The sequence below is a fragment of the Phocoena sinus genome, chromosome 1, assembly GCF_008692025.1.
Source record: "Phocoena sinus isolate mPhoSin1 chromosome 1, mPhoSin1.pri, whole genome shotgun sequence".
In the NCBI taxonomy this organism is placed as follows: domain Eukaryota; kingdom Metazoa; phylum Chordata; class Mammalia; order Artiodactyla; family Phocoenidae; genus Phocoena; species Phocoena sinus.
This window is the reverse complement of record NC_045763.1, coordinates 13379441-13399205: the sequence shown is the minus strand read 5'-3', so window position 1 is coordinate 13399205 and position 19765 is coordinate 13379441. Positions and strand designations below refer to the sequence as shown.

Sequence of the window (19765 nt, the reverse complement as noted above, 5' to 3'; positions counted from 1 at the left end):
AGGGATCTGGGCGGCAACTGGGGCAGCAGACAGTATGGGAGATGCCTGGAGCCGATTCTACGGACGCCTCAGCAGATGCCGGGTGGCAGCGGGGGTGCTAGGTGAGCTCAGATCTTAATCCTCTCCGTGGGTCTCACAAACAGCTCTGCAGGAGGAAGCACGGGCCCCAAGGGGATGATGTCCAAGGTCTTCACCCTCCCCTTGCCCCAAACCTGAAGGCAAACTGAGGGGGACAATTGCCTTTCTTTAAAAACCTCTAAGGAGGGCTTCCCTGGTGGCGCAGTGGTTGAGAGTCCGCCTGCCAATGCAGGGGACACGGATATGTGCCCCGGTCCAGGAAGATACCATGAGCCACGGAGTGGATGGGCCCGTGAGCCGTGGCCGCTGAGCCTGCGCGTCCGGAGCCTGTGCTCCGCAGCGGGAGAGGCCACAGCGGTGACAGGCCCGTGTACCTCAAAAAATAATAATAAAAAAAATAAAAATAGAAACCTCTAAGGAAAGAGACCCTTAGTTGACCTTCTCTCTTTCCCTTTGCCTTATTCTGAAGGTGATTTGAGGCAGAACTGGGTTTTTGGTCAACCTGAGGAGCGGGAGGTATAGATGAGCCTGGCTTCCTGCCCAGCGTGGCTTTTTAGCGGCCGCCTGACTTGGGGGAGTCCCCTGAGCTCAGAGCCTGACTTCCCACGAGCCCCCGTCTGCTGTGCTGTGATGACAGCCAGAAGGGCTTTGGAAGGACAGGCCTGGGTTCGAATCCTGAGCCAACTGCTTCCCCTCTGGGAGGCCCAGTTTTCAAGGCTGACGAAAGGCTGCCTCAAGGGTTAATGAGATGGGCTGGGCTGGCCGTGGAAACTGCTTCCCGGATGTCTGCTCCCTCCCTCCCTTCACAGCCCCAGGACAGCAGGGCATGACGGCCCAGCAGCAGCCTCACCTGGCAGCAGGAAGGTGGTCCTGGTGGCGATGTTGATCTCCTGCAGATGCTCCAGCGTCTCCGTGTGAAAGAGGCGGATGGAGGAGCCGGAGGAGAAGGCCATCCAGACGCCGCTGCCCGCCTTTACCATGTGTGTCACACTCACGGCCGCGTCCTGGTGTGCCTCGAAGCTTTGCTGCGGCACAGAGGGAGGGCTGTCAGTGCTGGGCGGGGCCGGCCAGCGAGGCCTCTGGGAGCCAAGCTAACCCGGCCTCTGCCTGAACCCAAGTCAGAGGGAAGAAACCTCAGAAGCCCGGCAGTGCTGTGTCGGTAAACATTTTAACAACGGGCGGGGGGAATCCTGGTGTGTTGTGTCTGCTGATTCCCGTGGTGTAAATACTTCTAACATGGCCCATCTCAAGCTACCCACGTGACAGCACCGAACGTGGAGCAAGGGAAGACAAGCGCACACCAGGCTCTACCATGACGCTGATGCAAGGGAAAGACAGAGCTGCAAGTCTACGGAAGAGGAAGTGACAGCTTACGTATATTATCTAAAGGTCTGAAGGCACCAACAGAACAGAACTCTCGGGGAAGGCAGGTGGGTGGTGTGAGCCAAACCCTCATCTTCACTGCAGGGAGGCAAGACATTATGTCCAAAAACTGATAAACCCAGAAACAGTGGAGCACACAACTGAGTCACAAGAAAAGTGCCCGGTGGATTAAAAACAGAACAGGTGAAAGTATTTTCTTCCAGGAAGCAGGACTGGAGACGGGGAGTAGGAAGGGCCTTTCCAGATAAACCATTATGTGCTATTTGATTTTTTCTTTACAGTTTTAAATAAAATTTTGATCTTTAATAAAAAAGGGCTTCCCTGGTGACACAGTGGTTAAGAATCCACCTGCCAATGCAGGGAGACACGGGTTTGAGCCCTGGTCCGGGAAGATCCCACGTGGTGCATAGCAACTAAGCCCGTGTGCCACAACTACTGAACCTGCGCTCTAGAGCCCATGAACCACAACTACTAACGCCCGCGCGCCTAGAGCCCATGCTCCACAACAAGAGAAGCCACCACGATGAGAAGCCCGCGCACAGCAACGAAGAGTGGCCCCCGCTCACCGCAACTAGAGAAAGCCCGTGTGCAGCAACAGAGACCCAACACAGCCAAAAATTAATTCATTAATTAATTTAAGAAAAAAAAAAAACTCTTACAAAGAGAGGAGATAAACATCAGGCTTCCCATCTACTGCCAGAGAAAGTCTAAGTTCCTTAGCTGGGCTTTCCAGGCCTCAGCTCTGCCCCAACTCCCACCTCTCCTGGCAGGCTCCCTATGCTCCAGGCCAACCAGAGCCCGGGCCTGGAGGGTGCTCAGGACGCACTATGCGACCACGCCTCTGCCCTCGAGATGGCCTGTCTGCAGTGTGCACCACCCACTGCCCTCCTGGGAAAAGCTTTTCACCATCCTCAACCGTGAAGCCCACTCCAGCCACCCTTGCACCGGCCACTTCCTCTGCCTGCCACATTCCAGCCTGACAACATCTACTCCACTCTGGCCCTGCTCGGCTGCCTCCCACACCGGTCCAGGCCCGTCAACACCCTCCCTGTTCAGCATAGGGCCCACTGCACAGTGAAATCTGGTCAAAGAGCGAATGGATGGATGCTTGAATTCCAGCCATGACATTGAGTTGTTACTTAAACATCGACAACCCAGCGCACCAGGCTAGATAGAGGCCCAAGCACTGGGGACAGTCAGGTAACTCTGGTGCACCCACCCGGTGGACTGTCCTACATCTATTCAACGTCATGTTTACAAAGACTGTGTGATGAACGTAGAAGAATGTGAATGTTATAGCAGTAATTGCAAAAAGAAACAAAAGCAAAAGGCCACATTCAACACTGGGGGAGGGGAAGGGGCAGGAGAGGTGAAACCTGCGCACTGAGGATTATCCCAGGGCCGTACCTGCTGATTTTCCTCCTTTCCAATTGTCTGATTTTCCTTTTTTTTTTTTTTTTTTCTTTTTCTATAAAGAGCAGATCTTGGCTGGAAGCCCAGGACAGCAGGAGGTGTTGGCCAGAACATCAATGTGGAATCAGGCCTGCGGTTAAACCTCATTTCCTCAATAACTTCCCAGGTCTGGGCCTCAGTCTCCCCATTTGTAGATGGAGGTTGGCATGAGAGTTATAGGGACTCCTGGGTGAGGGATAGCTTAGCACAAACCCAGTTCCTAATATGGCCTCATTCATCCAACAGATGTTCTTGAGCCCCTACGATATTCCTGGCGTGGGTCTAGGTGCTGGGAATATAGTGATGAACAAGATAAACAAGGGGCCCACACAGTTAAAACAAATAAAGATTACTCCCAATGGTAAAAATACTGGGTGCCAATAAGATTGGGTGATCAGAGAAAGTCTCTCTAGGAGGTAGTATTTGTCAGAGATAATAAAAATGTGAAGGAATCAGATCTGGGATGTGGGGGGGGGGGGGAGGGGAGAGCATGTCAGGCAAAGGGTACAGCAAGTGCAAGAGCCCTGGGGCAGGAATGAACTTGCCGTGTTTGAGAAACAGAAAAGTGGTCAGTGTTGGGGAGCACGGTGGCAAGACAGAGGTGGGAGAGGTGGGAGAGGGGGTCAGGGGCCAGATCACAGCCCTGAAGTGCACGGCGAAGAGTTTAGATTGTATTCAAGTGCGGGAGGGGGCTGAGCCTGGTAAGTGACAAGTTCAGGTTTACCTTTGAAAGAAGTTCAGTTCGAGGGCTGTGTGGTAGCGGGCTGGAATTCTGGGCCTCGCGTGGGCTTAGCCAGTGACAAGTGGCAATAAAAGGACTCGGTTTCTTTTGCCGCTGTCACACCAGCCCCGGCTCAACCCCAACTCTATCCCCGTTCAAATCACTGGAGGTTTCCCACCGAGATAAAGAAGCTGGGGCAGGGGGCTCTCCATGGGGAGCCAAGCCAATGAACTCAGTGCTCACTCCCGATCAGAACACGGGGCCCAGGCTTCCCTGGTGGTGCAGTGGTTAAGAACCTGCCTGCCAATGCAGGGGACAAGGGTTCGAGTCTTGGTCTAGGAAGATCCCACATGCCGTGGAGCCACTAAGCCCATGCGCCACAACTACTGAGCCTGCGCTCTAGAGTCCGCGTGCCACAACTGCTGAGCCCATATGCTGCAACTACTGAAGCCCGTGCACCTAGAGCCCATGCTCCGCGACAAGAGAAGCCACCGCAGTGAGAAGCCCGCACACCGCAAGGAAGAGTAGACCCCGCCCGCCACAACTGGGGAAAGTCCGCGCACAGCAACGAAGACCCAACGCAGCCAAAAATAAATAAATTAAAAAAAAAAAAAGAGAGAACACGGGGCCCTGTGGAGGGCAAGGCTGTGAGACGGCTGATGAAATGGCTTTTTCTGAGCGAGTCCCTGCAGGCTGAGCTCTGCGGTCCAGGTGGGGTGGCCTGACGGACGGGCTGGGGGGGCAGGAAAATGCAGGGTCCCAGAGGAAGGGCCCCGGGCTGCTCTTGGGAGGCAGGGTCCCAGCGCGCAGCTCACCCCTGATGGGGGGGCCCCTCGAGCAGAAGCTGCAGCTCCCTCTGGGGCAGGAGTGCCTCATCTCCTTCAAAGTGGGCGCTCCAGTGGTGAGGAGGGGGTCGCCCATCAGGCCGGGCACACTCAGAGGGCAGGGAGCGATTTCCTCCCTCAGACTGGGGGCTCAGACTAGGGCCTCCCGGGGGGCTGTCTCTGGTGCTTCTTCCTTGGCTCCCCTCCCGTGCCCCGGTGAAGGCCCGGGCGCTGGAGGCTCAGCCAGGCAGCCCTGGGATGTGGGGAGAGGACCGGCCCCCTCACAGCCTCCACAAAGCCGGGCTCAGTCTGTGCAGCACAGGGCAAGGGGGGGCACGTCCAAGTCTCCGGCCTTTCGCTCCGCAGTCTACTGCCCACTGCCCCGGCAGTGCTGGCCGGCAGCTCCTTTCCCGAGAGAAGCTCTCCTTCAAGGAAAGAAACCGCTGCTGGGGGTGAGGGGTGGTTATCTTCCTGCACCAGCCTGCATTCAGCTTTCCTAAAGGCTCAGACCCAGGCCGAGCCCATGGTTACAACAGGACACCCCCCCGAGGCGGGCCTTGCTGGGAGAGTCCAGCCGAGGAACCACCAACCCCCATCACAGATGAGACCCTGAGGCCGGATCTGCAGTCCCGCAATGCCCGCCGTCAACGAGCAGATGGCTGAACGGATAGGGCAGCGGGATGGAAGGGGCACCCAACGTGCTTCGTCTGCAGACTTTCCCAAACACCGGCACGCACGTATTTGCACATGAAAGCACAGACACATGGATACCAACAGGAAGATGTGCGCAGGCTCACACACGTGCAGCAGACTCCTGCCCGGCTCCCGAAGGAAGGTCAGAAGCATTTCCTGCCTCCGAAAAAGCCAAACCGCACTACAACCGAGAGACCTGGGCCCACGGAAAGCTGCACCTGAACCTGCGTGCTGCCGCCAGACTCTCATTAGAAGAGAACTCAGGGCTTCCCTGGCGGCGCAGCGGTAGAGAGTCCGCCTGCCGATGCAGGGGACACGGGATCGTGCCCCGGTCCGGGAGGATCCCACATGCCGCAGAGCGGCTGCGCCCGTGAGCCATGGCCGCTGAGCCTGCGCGTCCGGAGCCTGTGCTCAGCAATGGGAGAGGCCACAACAGTGAGAGGCCCGCGTACCGCAAAAAAAAAAAGTCAGCAGTGGACATCCAGGCTCATTTCTCCAGAGGCATAACTCGTCTGTCTCCAGGCCCAAAGGGCTTTGCCCAAGGCCTGTGCAAAGCTGCCAAGTCCAACGGTAAGGCGAGTGGGGGTGAGGGCAGGGATAGGTGTGAACAGGGGCAGCTCCAGCCTCCACCCCTCACTCCTCAGTTATTCCTGGGCTGCCAGGACCCCTCCCAGCACCAGGAGCCTGCTGGAGGAAGCCGGGTCTGGGGCACTGGGGCTGGGCCTCCTGGGCACGCAGGGCAGGGGTAGGTGGCACCCTGGCATTGTGGGTCCCCCAGGAGGGCAGAGGGAGCTGAGCACAGCACCCCTGGGTGGGAGCAGGCAGCAGTGAGGCCCAGCCCTGGCTGACACTGGGTTCGGAGCTGACAAGCATGCATCTCATTTTGTTTTCCAAACATGGGGTGTTTGCCTGCCCAGAGCCGGGGAGGCTATCAGCTTATCAAGCTCTCCTCTCCTCCCAACCAGGATCAGGTGAAACACTGCCCACCTGGCACCCCAATTCCAGGCCATGGCTCCCCATTCTCACCTCTGGACCCCTCCTCTAAAACCTGGCCAGCCTGGGGAGCCCAGGAGTGGGGGGACCACCTTACCATCTAAGAGGCCTCTACCCCCTGTCCCTGAAGAAGGCCCCCTGCCCCCTGCACAACCCTCCTCTGGGCCCCAGAAGGCCTGATACTTCCTGCCCACTCGGCCCCTATGGTCCAGGCATGGCTATTTACCGGCTGCTTACCTTGCACCAGGAGCTGCTCTGTTAGGATGATAGTCTGGACAAGAGGTGTGCACACAATGGCCCTCAGGCTACACCAGCCTGCCGCTGGTTTTGGCGAATCTAGTTTTATTGGAACATGGTCACACCCACATAGAAAAGAATCCATTCAAGTAGGTTGGGAACTCAGCTCTCTGACTACACAACCTTGGTCCTTGTTTAAGGACAAAAAGATCCACAGAAAAAAATCCTGAACTTTACTTAGTAAGCTTGGTGGTGGTAATGGAACAGGCACAGTGATTCTGACACTACACAGCGTGACTGAAGTACACTGATGTTATTATTGGGAACCAGGGTAAACAGCAAGAGTCAAGTGTAGAGTGAGAAGTCAGGGTAGAGCTCTATGACCTTGGACTTGAATTAGAGGTATCAGTATGAACTTGAGATTTTTCTCCTGGCTCTGTCCACTGAAAGTGTCTGGAAGCAATGACACCCCGGCAGCAGGGAGCACACCACTTCTTGATTTCTAAACACCATTCCCCACGAAAGGGAACCCTGGAGAAATGGCTGATTAGAGTAGGGGAAGTACCAGATGAGCCTAGAGCTTCTCTAGAGGCAGACAAGCAAGGAAGTGCTCAAGAATGATGAGGAAGTGTCCACAGGACCCAGAACCCAGCACCAAGGGGCCCCTGGTGTGCAAATCGGAGACCATTTGAACATCAAAAGTAATAACAATGGTCCTGGATGATAGCACACTGGATTTTAAAAATACTCTTTGAATTTGCAGTAGCAATAAAGGAGGAGGGTTAAGTGGGAGGGGAGGAAACTCCTCTTTAAATAAAGTTCGTAGTGAAAATTCACTGAGGAACGGATATCCTCCCATTTTCCAAGAATCCCCCACAGTAATTACAAAGGAAAACTGGTACCTTTACGATGTACCTGGCATGGAGAGACCTGGCAGACTCCCACCTTAACCAAGTGATGAAGGATGGGACCAGCCTGCATTTCCCGCCTCCCCAGGGATTCGATAGGAAGGCATGGCTTCCTGCACCGAATCTGGCCAAATACTCCAATCTCATCAGGAGGAAACAATGGGGCAATTCCAGCTGGTGGGACCTATGAAAAGACACTGGCGTAGATCTCTCAAAAAAGTCACTATCACGGAGAGCAAAAAAAAAAAAAGGAGAGGAATTATTCTAGATTAAAAGGAGACAAAAGAAACATGACAACCAAATGCAAAATGTGTTCCCAGCTGGATGCCGGAGGTGGCAATGGGCAGTAGCTATATTTTGAAGACAACTGGGAAAACGGGCCCATGGTCGGTAGATTGATGGGCACGGTTATGCTACTGAGGTTATATAAGGGAGCCCAGCTGAAGTATTTACGTATGAAGGGCAGTGATGTCTGCAACTAGCTTTTAAGTGAGTTAGCCCCAAAAGGTGTGTGTGTATATGTATAATATGGGAAGAAAATTATGGTAAAATGTTAACAGTTGGTTTACTAGGTGAAGACAATTTGTGCATTCATTGTACTATTCTTTCAACCTCCTGTAGTTTGAAATATTTTAAATTAAAAAGTTGGGAGTCAGGGGAGTAAAGTTATTTTTCAAAAAAAAAGGTTGGGGCTTCCCTGGTGGCGCAGTGGTTGAGAGTCCGCCTGCCGATGCAGGGGACGCGGGTTAGTGCCCCGGTCCGGGAAGATGCCACATGCCGCGGAGCGGCTGGGCCCGTGAGCCATGGCCGCTGAGCCTGCGTGTCCGGAGCCTGTGCTCCGCAACGGGAGAGGCCACAACAGTGAGAGGCCCTCATACCGCAAAAAAAAAAAAAAAAAATGGTTGGTCGCTGGAGGGGAGGGCCCGGGCCTGACTCCCGGCTCCCAGCTCATCTCTGGCAGGGTCACTGGGTCTCCTCTCTCATCTGCCAATGGAGATACAAGGAGAACCTGCCTTACGGGGAGCTGGGCAGTTCATGGGACGGGGCCAGCACACCGTAAGCGCCCCACGCACGCGGCTGTGGGCAGGAGCGGGTTGGGGAGCAGGGACAAGGCAGCGTCCTGCAGCCGCCCACGAAGCCCCGTCCCCTTCGCCCTCTCCCAGCAGCCTCACAGCAGCCCTGCGGCAGACATTTGCTCAGAGGGTCTCAGGTGAGTAATCCCACCCCAAGTAGTGCTGACACAGCCCAGCCTCAGTCTTACAATATTTATGTGCCTCCAGGTGATGCTTCTGGGCCTGGTTTCCATAAATTCCTGGCGTGAGCAGCTCAGCACTCAAAGTCATTAGAGCTGCAATAACGCCACGGAGCCGGGAAGGGATGCTGGGGCCTTCGGGGGCCAGGGGCTGCCAAGGAAACGGCAGGAGGCTACCGTTCACTGGGCACCTACTGTGTGCCAGGCTCGCTGGGCACCTACTGTGTGCCAGGCCATACCACATCTGGTATTTCATCTTCCCAGAGGCCTTCACGAAAGAGGGAAAGAGCTCAGAAGGGGACACGATGAGTCCAGGTGACCCGCCAGACACGGGCAGAGTTGGGGTGTGGGCCTGACCTGTGGACTCCAAGCTCCAGGCTTGCCCCCGACGCCTTCATGCCAAGCTCCCCAGCAGGGTGTGGGCGTGAAGGGGCTCTTGCCTCCTACTCACTGCTCGGTCACCACAATGAGCTGGCCTGGGAGGCCCGGTCATGGGCCAAGAGACCATCCACGGAGCGCTCACCAGCACTTTGCCAGCTCTGGCTCCGCTTAGTATCCCTGCAACCTGGGATGAGGACACCACCCTTCCATCCTCACCTAACAGGCAGGATGCCGACACTTCGAGAAAGCAGCGTGGGGTCACTCTGCCAGCCAGGGGACAGGCTGAGGATTGAGACCCAGAGGTCATGCTCCAAGCCGCTGCACTGGGCAGGCAGAGGCAGTCTTTTAAAGACAATTAGGACACAACTCCCTTCCCTTATCTATCTTATTCTTACCAACATTTTACAGCTGAGAAAACAAATTGAGAGGCTGAGTGCCGTTCACAAAGTCACTGTGCTTGGAAAATGGGGAGAAAGCCAGGATTCCAGCTTAGAGTGACCCACTCGTCCCAGTTTGCCCAGAGAGACCCCAGTTGTAGCACTGGAAGTCCAACTCCTTGTCTGGCCGAAACGGGACAGCTGGTCACCCTAATGGGACTCCAAAGCCTACATGTGACCTCTCAGCCATGGACAGACATCTTTGTGCGGCTCCGTCCAAAGCTTAACACTCTGCCTTCAGAATCGGACCTCCTCCAGCGGGGAGGCTTAAGATGTGGCATCCACCTCTACCTCTCACCAGCAAGTCAGTTAACACTTCTGGGTCTCAGTTTACTCATCTGTAAAGTGGGGGCGAGGCCATTCTTGTCTAGCAAGAGACCTAATCGGGTGCTGGGCTCTCCTGGCTCAGGGCCACCCCAGGAACCTAGAAGGGACAGAGGGAAGGATGACGTCTCTGCCCTAAGAGTGACAGCCGGTCCCAAACTTGTCTTCAACAACCCATTTTGGAATTGTGCAAAATTTGGTGTGTTTGGTGCATTTTTCTAGAAAGATGATCAATAGTTTTTACCAACATCTCAAAAGAGTCTGTAAACCACTCTTGCCCCCCACCGCCAAGTTAAAAATTCCTGCACTGAAGCTTCTTTATCACTAGGCACTTAAGGAGGTGGGCACGGACCCTCCTTGCCACCCACCACACCCAGAGCAAGGCCCACAGAAACCGCCACTGCAGGGATGGTTGTCCTGCTGTGGCCACACCAACGTTTTGTCTTTGAAAACAAAACTTCAGTATCCCGTAATAAACTACAGTGGAAAAGAAAACAAGGCAACCAACCAAAAAAAACTAAACCAAACTGACATCCACCTGTGCATCTGGCTGAAAAACATCTCAAAGTGTGGGCTATAGATATTCTCCTCGTTAGTCCTATTTAATTTCCTTCTGTTTTCTTCAATTATACAAGTCAGCACATGCAGTGCAGACACCTGAGGAGGGAGCCGGACTGCCGGCCACCTGGGGCCACCGAGCACCCTGGCTGTGGGTCTGCTCCAGCCTTGCTCTGGACTAGCAGGTACCAGGCTGCACCGGGGTCTGCCTGGTGCCTGTCCCTTCCCAGCACCACAGGGACCCCGGTGAAGACCAAGCAGGAGAGCCAGGGACGTGTAGCTCGGCACCTGTGTGCATCTGGGCCGCGCTCACCACAGCTCAGCTCAACACTGGGAGCCCCCGCCGGCCCCGAGATTTGGTGGGACCGCGCGCGGAGCCTCTGGTCAGATGAGGAAACCGAGACTCAGAAGGGGAGTGGCCTGTCCTGGAAGTAGTGGGGCCGAGCTCGGCTGCCTGGCTCACCTTTGGTGTGACATCACTGTGGCCTGAGGTCATCTTGTCACCTGCCTCCTGCTTTCGAGAGGTATTGAGGCCATGGGCTCAGGACCAGACCATCAGGGTCTGGGTCCCAGTTCCACTATTTCCTGCCTCGGTTTCCTCAACTTTAGAAGGCGGGGGTAATGAGGTGACCACCGGCATAAAACTGTTGTGAAGGTTATACGGGCCGCTACCCACAAAGAGCTTGGACCAGCCTCTAGGTGAGTCTCGATAAGCGTTAGCTCATGGGGGGGCGTCTCTGTCAGCCCCATGACCGCCTCACCACACCCACACCAGAGCGGCAGGTCCATGGGGGTGGGGGCCGCTGCTGGAGCCCAGGGCCCTGCACAAGGGCTGGAGCCCCAGCCAGTGCAACACCTGAGCTGGGGGCTGGAAGAGCCAGGGAAGAGGCAGCCTGGGTGGTCAGGCTGAAGCAGGGTCAGGTGTGATGGAGCTTTGCTCTAGCAAGAACCCCCGTGGTGGCTCAGCATTGCTTTCCAGCTCCAAGGGGCAGATGGCATTACACCTGCCGACCCTGCCCCGAGCGAGCCTGTGTGGTGCAATTCCAGGCACCCGCCCAGCCCTCCATGGCTCCCGCCCCTTCACACGGAATCTGCTCAGCACCTGTGGCACCTGCTTAACCAGAGGGGGGCCTCCTGCCTCGTGACGGCCTGGGCTCCAGATTCCCCTTGGGCTCAGCAGCAGCGGTGCGCAGGCTTGGCCAAGGCGTCTTCCCTGCCATCCCGCTCAGGGCACGAGTGAAAGGCTCTGCGGAGGGCCACCTGTCGGACCAGGCGCAGATCCACACCCAAGGCGCTGGGGAGCTGTGGCAGCCATGTGAGAGATCAGGGTGACTGTCCAGAGCGGGTGGGAGCAGGGGCTGGGGCCAGGGGATCATGGAGAGGGGGGATTGATTCCAGGCTTGACCCAGGCCCTCAGGTCCCAACAGGGTGCCGTCAGCACTCTCAGATCACAGACAAGGACCTATATGACATTAACATACTCGACCTATGTCCCTCTCTCTCGTGTGCACGACCCATGTGCACTCACATGCACATGTGCTCGTGAACACAGGCACTGGAGTCACAAGCACCCTGAGATCTGGGCTCCACCACCTACTGGGGGAGCGGGATCCCTGTGATCCTGAGCAGGTCCTGTAGTCACCATAAAACAGCGGCTCAGCCTGCCCGCCCTGCTGACTCCTCACCAGGCAGAGAGCCCTGGGAGTTGTACGTACATCACGCCGCTTAGTCCTGAGGTAGGTTCTGTAATTATCCCCATTTTATAGGTGGGTAAACTGAGGCAATAGGTGGTGGAGCTGGGGGTCGAAACCAACCAACCTGGCTCCCGAGCCCACACTGACCATCAGCTGAGTCTGCTCAGACCACAGCAGGGGCAGCCGGCAATGCCTCTCAAGGTTCCCACCAGGCAGCCCCTCCCCCAGCCCAGCGGCCAGGCTTGCGAAGGCCATGACATAACTACCGCGTGCACCCTAAGCACCGGGCACTGGCCTAAGCCTCTCCCGGTGTGACCCCTCCCAGCCTCCACTGTATTAAGGCCCAGCCCAAGGCCTGACATTCCGTGGGTCCGTCCGTGGCTCCCTGCGTTTTTGCCAAGCCCCAGGGGATTGGACAACTGCTCCTATGGTGTCCCCATCCCTAATCCTGCAGCAGGGCTCAGAGGGGAGAGTAACCATGGTGGAGGGGAGGACAGACTGACAGCCAGAGATGCTGCGGGACAGAGGCTCAGAAGACAGAGGACTGCCCACTCCCCACACCTCACCACCAGCGCCAACGTCTGCCCCTGCCCCATCTCCAGTCCCCGTCTCTTCTCTCTCCAACGTCCCCTCCCATCTGCCTTCCCTCTACCGTCTCCCTTTTCTCCTCCATGGTTTCACAGAACCTGTTCCCTGAGCCAACAGCTTCAAACAATTTTTTCTTTAACTGTGAAATCCTTTCATCAACCTAAATCTTCCAGGACAGGGGGAAACCAAACATCAGAGACAAGAAAGCCCTGAGCTCTTCTTGCTGAGGAGAGAGGAAGCCTGGAGCCCAGCCCCTTAGCCACCCAAGTCCCACAGGACGTCCCTTGAGATATGTCCCCACAACCCCCAGACCCCAGAGCAGAGGCAGCAACCGTGGCCCTGGACCACTTCTGACCCATCGGTGCCCCCCCCCAGGAAAGGAGCCCCACGGGATCCCCAAATCCACCCCCCACATTCTATCCTTCATAAGCTTCCTGAAAGGAAGACCTTCTGAACATCTAACCTCAATTCTTCAGGCTACTAGAAAACACTTGCACTCCTTTGAAACTTGTTACTTTCCTCCTGGGAAGTCTCCACAACCTTTAGAAAGTCGAGTTCTCGAGTTTCACCTGCCAACTTTTAATTAAAGAAAGAAAAACAGGATGACAACAATAAAAATGACACACACACTGAAAAAAATTCAGAGAAAACTGCTGAACTGAGCTGACTCCATGGAGTGTCATGACTCCTGATCCACAAGCTTGGGTGACCTGAACAACAGGGCTCTGGGCCTTGGAGGCTCCCTGGACGCCCGAGGACTTGGTGCATCTTCCCACGCTCACACCAATTTGCATACCATTACCCAAGAATCCCTGCGCCTGGATTTCGCTTTTGCAAATTCCCACCTGTTTCGTGTCATAAATAAGATAGGAGACAGAAACCTAATACAGCCCAGTGATGCATTATTCATGCCACGTCACACTGTTATGATAGATTTACAACAGCTAACACATGCAAACTAAGTTTGGGCACTAAACGTGAAAATTAAGGCTGGGGGGGCGGGTGTGCTTGGGACGGGCAGGGGGCTATCTGGGGTCTGTTGGTGTCCAGGGAACCAGAGAAGTTTCTTCTCTGGCGTGCTTAATGACAAAAAGCATGAGTTCCGGTATCAGAAGCCAGCACCCAGGCACCGGGGTGGTGGCAGGGGGCGGAGCAGTCGGGGCAGACGATGCTGGAACCCCTACAAGGCGGGACTATTGACAACACGCACTTGGGGAAGCACCCGTGCTCAGCACCGAGCTCTGGAGCTGGTCAGCTCTTCTGCCCACCCTGGCCACACGCTCCTTACACACTTAGATCCACAACAGACAGAGCCCACTTCCCTGATGGAAACTTCTTCTCTCTCCACAACCTTTCACTGAGCACCCACTATACATCAGCCTGGTCTTGGCACCAGGAATGTGGTGGGAGCCCACCAGGCACGGTCCTGCCCTACAGGGCCTCGATCTGGCGAATCTGATAATCGTGGCAAGTGCTGTGGAGAAGGGCCCAGTGCCGGTGCTGTGACCCAGTGCACGTGGATGAGGGGCCAGACAGGCTTCTCCAGGGTGGGGCGCCGGGGCCCAGTGAGAAACAGCTGACCCAATTAACCCTCACAACAGCCCTGTGGAGTGGGAGCCGGGCCCACGGCCCAAACCGGACGTATCTTGCCCTGTGTTCCGGCACTTTCCAGGCGGGGCTGGGGGAGCCTTGGCCCCAGGCCTGTACTTCTGCAATCACACCCAGGAGGTTCTGGGAAGAAAGGGGGTTGCCTTGGAAACGCCTGAAGGCCGGCGCAGGGGCAAGTCAGAGGTGGGACCTGGGCCCTCGTGTGACACAGCTGTCCTACCCGCATCTGTCCCACCTGCCGAGTCCCTCTGCCCAGCGGTGGTGGCTGCTATCGAGTAGGACCCACCCCTCCCAGCCTCAAGACCCTCTGACCAGCCCTTTCCCCAAATTCCTTCCCACCTCTTTTCTGGTGTAGCCTCCTGGCCTGCTTCCTCCAAGGTACTTCTCCATCTGGCACCAGCGCCCCAAACCTCCTCCCGCCCAGATTTTCAAACATGTAAGGCAGCAGCCAGCCCCCATCTCAACCCACCCAACAGAGGAGGGGGTCCCTGCACGCTCCCACCAGCACCGGCTGAGAAGCTGGTGCAGCGCCCAGCCCTGGGATGCGCTGGTAAACAAAACAGACCAGGTCCCGTTTTCATCTGTTTCTGGCCGGGTGGGTGCAGAGGGACAACAGCAGTCCTGGAGACAATTTCAGACAGTGACCAACGCTCTGATGACAATAAAGCCACTGACGGGTCAAGACCCTGACTGGGGGTGGAGGTGACTCTGGTGGAGCCGCCAGGGCAGGCCCCACTGAGGCCACGGCAGCTGAGCCGAGACTGGGGGATGACAAGCAGCTGCCCGAGGGACAAGCTGTGGGCACAGTGGCCCTGCCCCAGGCAGGGGGACAGCAGAGGCAAAGGCCTAGCGGTGGGAAGAAGCCCGGCATGTTCAGAGGCCAACAGAGGGGCCAGCGGGGCTGGGGAGCAGAGGTCACAGACCACAAGTCAAGGGGCTGCTTTCTAGCTGGCATCCCCATCTGCACAACGGGCCCAGCTGACCCCTGCGGCGACGCGAGGATCCAATCGCATAAAGCACACTCGCAGCCCAGCCCCTTCTCCAGCACCCCTCCCTGTCGCCACTGCCCCCCGCCCCTAAGCCGGGGTGGCGGAGATCACAGCACACGCTGCGCTGGGGAGCAGCCTTGCCCCGGTGCCCTGGCCAGGCCGACTCGGCAGCGTGCACCCCACAAGCCGAAGGCCTCCTGTTGGCCTGTCGCTAATTCATTTTTTTTTAATTAAGATGCAACAGTCATCCCACAGCCGACTTCCCCTCCAGCGATCAGTTAAAATGAACTCCAGACAACTGGATTAGACTTTGAAGGTGGCGATCCAGATAATGAACATGGAGGATGCGGTGTTGACACAGGCCCTGGTGAGCTCCATTATTATTGAACAGGCCTCGCTGCTGCCTCTGCTGGGATCAAGGAGCTGAATAAGCAGTTGGTGGGCAAGCATCAAGCCCAGAGACAGACCGCGGCACCGGCTCCGCAGGACGGGCTCGGCAAGGTCAGGGGCTGCCGGCAGAGGCCAGGTGGGCCTGATGGAGACGGCAGCTCAGAGACTCCTCCCGGGGAGCCGTCCACCCCCATCCCACACAGCACGGGGCTGGCTCTGCTCGGGCCTGGCCCTCAGTGCTCTCTCTGCTCAGGGCATCCTCCCCGCCTCCCCTCCCCCTTCAGCAACACAGCTGACTCACCTGCCCCGCCCAGGTCAGGGATCCTGACCTCCAAAAACCTCCCCTGTCCTGTCCCTCCTCCCCGTGTCTGGAACCCCTCGCGCCTCCCCTGGGTTCCCACCAGGCCTGGGCCTGCCTCCTCGCCGCACCCCACAGCTTTCCTCCCACTTGGCTGGCACGGACCGTCCTGGGTCTGCTCCTCATACTGGACTCCGAGCTCCTGAAGAGCTAAGAGCAGGTGTCACTTGTGCTCACCCCCCTCAACCCCCTGCACAAAAGGCCTGCAAATCAGGACATCACCTTCCGTCTGTCCACCGCGACCATTTACTATCTACTTAGAGTGAATACCTGCTACGTGAGCTACGTGAGCCAGACGGACATGGGGAAATGAACAGGGTGCAATCCTTGGCCCAGAAGATGTGTTGGTGGAAAAAGCAGGCACTTAAACAATAACACTGCCCGAGAGTGACACAGGACAGGACAGAAACTGCAGGGGGACAATGCAGCTCAAGGGAGACCGAGCCTCTGCCCACCCAGGCAGCCAACACGGCAGTTAAGATTGCCTCCGTTCAGAACTCAGTTGGAGGCCTGAGTTCAGATCCCAACTCTGCCTCCTTCTGGCTGTGTGACTTTGGGCAAGTCACTTAACCTCTCTGAGACTCTTATTTCCTCATCTGTAAAGTGAAATAATAATAGTACCCATCTCACAGGGTGGTTTGAGGATTAAACGAGCCAATACATGTAGAGCACTTAACCTCATGCCTGGTCTGCACTACACACTCAATACATGTTGGTTATTATTACTTCCTGGAGAGTGGGAGAAGCAAGGGAAAGGACCTTAGAGTTGACACAATCCCTGGATGAACACTCAACGTCTGTGCACTTGGGCCAGAGCCACGCGACCACACTTTGGCTGACAGGACACTCCTGGGCCCCTGGCGTGGAGCCCTAGGCAGCTCCGAGGCGCTCCAGTCCCCACAGAGGTTCTCAGCCCTGGGGGAGAGTCTAGCACGTTGCTGCCACTAAGCAATGCCTCTCGTCTGAGCTGAAGCACGCTGCCGCTGCAGGACGTGTGCTGAGCCCCCGGCACCCCTTCAGGACCACAGCCGCCTGGACAGCAGCCCAGCCTACAGGCCGGTCCTCGGGTCGTCTGGCCACCAAGCCTAGCGTGGAGCTGCCGGCTGGGTCCGGCGATCATTCGCAGCAGCGAGACAGAGCAGTTCCCAGAGCCCCGGCACAGAGAAGGCTTCCTCTTTCCCAAGCAGCAGTGAAGTGAGGTTTTATTAAATATGCATGGCGAGGGCTTCCCTGGTGGCGCAGTGGTTGAGAGTCCGCCTGCCGATGCAGGGGACACCGGTTCGTGCCCCGGTCCGGGAAGATCCCACATGCCGCGGAGCGGCTGGGCCCGTGAGCCATGGCCGCTGAGCCTGCGCGTCTGGAGCCTGTGCTCCGCAACGGGAGAGGCCACAGCAGTGAGAGGCCCGTGTACCGCAAAAAAAAAAAAAAATATGCATGGTGATCGCCTCATTACTGTGCAAAGGATTGTGTGTACTGAAGGCGAGCCGCTGCATCACGCCACGCACAAACTTTTCAATTTCCCCGGCTGCAGACGGGGGGTGGGGGGGCGGGCCTGGGCTCCCTCCCGCCCTTCTGCAGAGCCTCCTCCAGCACCCCTTCCTCCATCCAAGCTGTTTCCACCCAGTGCCCTCCCGACGCCTTCCAGGTATGCAGAGCAGGGCAAAGGTCATATTGATCCCCTTCTTAAGGACAGCTGGTCCAGAACTAATCTTAAATCATCGCAGCCTCACGCTGGAGCCTCATGGCCGATTGGCCCGAGGGACAGTGGGGCTGGAGTTGAGCTGCAGGGCCTGGGTGGGACTGCATGGCAGCTGGTGAGGGTCGAAATCGGACGAGGGCCTCGCCCGGGCCCCATCCTTCCCTTCGTCCGTCTGTCTCAAGCTCCTAGGACAGCTGTCAGCAGAAGGAAGCCTTCCAGCCAGCGAAGCGAGGGGACAGCAGACCTGCAATGTGGACACACACCCCACACCCACCAACACCACCGACTCTAAAGGAGCAGCTTGATTTTCCAAACAAACCACATATACGGCAATAAGGACTTAAGTCAGGCAAACAATTAACACAATAACCGATGCTCATCCAACACTTAGTATGTGCCAGGCACTGTGCGAAACAGCCCTTTATATAAACCCTCCCATTGAGTCCTCTTGTAACTCTACACAGTACTGCTGTCATCCCATTTTACAGATGAAGTGACTGAGGCCCAGGAAGGCCCAGTGCCTTGTCCAAGGGTGCACAGCCTGGCGGGGCAAGGATCTCCCCAATCTGAAGCAGGCTGCCGGCGAATCGGTCGCCTCCGAGGGAGTGGGGTGCCCAGCAGACCCGAGGTGGGCATGGCCGGGACAGGGACAGGGCCTCTGTCTTTGATGATGCCTCCCAATTCCTCCCCCTCTGGAAAGTTTCGTAGCCCTGGGAGGGGCCGCCTGGGGGCCCAGCTTTCACCAGCTCCTCAGGCCCTGCTGCCCACACCGCCTGCCCCAACAACCAGCAGCCACTTTGCTCCCACGGGCCTGTGGTTTCAGGGTCCTACGGCCTCTGGATCCTTCCTTAGAAGATTCTTCCTTGAAAACAACTCTTAGCTCACATCCTGCCTCCCACTTTCCTCGGCTGCCTTCTGCCTCTCCTGTACCGTTTCCCCTGCTGGCAGCATTGAGAATGTCTGCTGGCCAACAGGGAGCCCACAAAGCCTGCTCCTTCCCGCCTCGTCCGCACTCTGCTTTCGGCTTCTTCATGTTTCTGGGCTCACTTTTCCCATATGGGGAACAGAGGGCAGGCTGTGTCTCCCCCATCAGACTAGAGGCCCCCAGGGAAGAGCTGTGTCTCCCCTAACAGACAGGAGGCCCCCCCAAGGGCAGGGCTGAGTCTCCCCCATCAGAATGGAGGTCCCCAAAAGTAGGGCTGAGTCTCCCCCATCAGACTGGAGGCCCTCCAAGGGCAGGGCTGGGTCTCCCCCATCAGACTGGAGGCCCTCCAAGGGCAGGGCTGGGCCCGCTTCCCTCTCACCGCTGCCCTAAGCTGGGCCCCAGTGCTCGGCTGCTGGCTGAGTCAGAGCCTGTGCAGGCTGCCAGTCGAGAAAGCTGGGAGGGCACTGGGCCTGGCGTGGTGACAATGCAGGGATGCTTGGGCAGGGGCTGCAGGGGGGCCTCATCCTTTTTCCTGACAAATGTCTTGAGACCCAGGTCAGTTGGGGACCTCAAAAGCCCTGGGGAGCCAGTCCCCACTACTCACCCTCCTCTCAGAAGGCCGAGAAGGTGACAGGCCCTTGAGGGAAGTGACAGGGCAGGGTCCGGGGCAGCAGGGAAGCCCCCAAACAAGAACCAGGGGCTGGGAAGGGAGTCTGTGGCCAAAGCTGCTCAGGGCTCCCCGCCCCTACTCCAGCTCTGCCTGGGAGAAAGAGGACCAAGAAATCCAGAAACTGGAGTGGGGGAGGCAGCAGTGTCCTTCCTGCTGGCATCTCCCCGGCCCCTCCCAGAGCCCACCCCCTCTGTCCAGGCCCAGCCCCGCCATTGAGGTCAAAGGTCCTGGTCCTGTTCAAACAGCCCCTCCAGGGTGGCAGCCCAGGCGTCACCTTTAGCCCCCAGCTCTCTTCTCCTCAAAGGTTGATTATAGTTCAAAACCCAAATCCTCTGATTCTGCCCACGGCGCTGCCTCTCACCCCACCTCCCTTTCCAGCACCCACAAGAGCCACTAATCAAATATCTCCTGGCACTGGCACTGACCAAGCATTATCTCACTCAGCGGCGAAAGGACCGCAGGGAAAGGATGCTTGTTCCCCTTTCACAGATGGGAAAACTCGTGTTCACAGACGGGGTCCCCCCAGGCCCCCGCAGGTGAGTGGGGGAACTGGAAGGCAGAGCCAGGCGTGCACAGCTCCGAACGCTGCACTCACGCTTCAGC

General features: G+C 57.1%; 1 protein-coding gene across 7 annotated transcripts in view; it reads right to left on the bottom strand.

The window, feature by feature from the left end:
- Positions 1-19765, bottom strand: part of ARHGEF10L (Rho guanine nucleotide exchange factor 10 like) — a 145486-nt gene that overhangs the window by 8911 nt on the left and 116810 nt on the right. For all 7 annotated transcript variants that reach the window (XM_032622756.1, XM_032622772.1, XM_032622764.1 and 4 more), the window contains one exon: positions 929-1103. In XM_032622756.1, coding sequence (XP_032478647.1) covers positions 929-1103 — 175 coding nt within the window. The remainder of the gene's footprint in view (positions 1-928; positions 1104-19765) is intronic.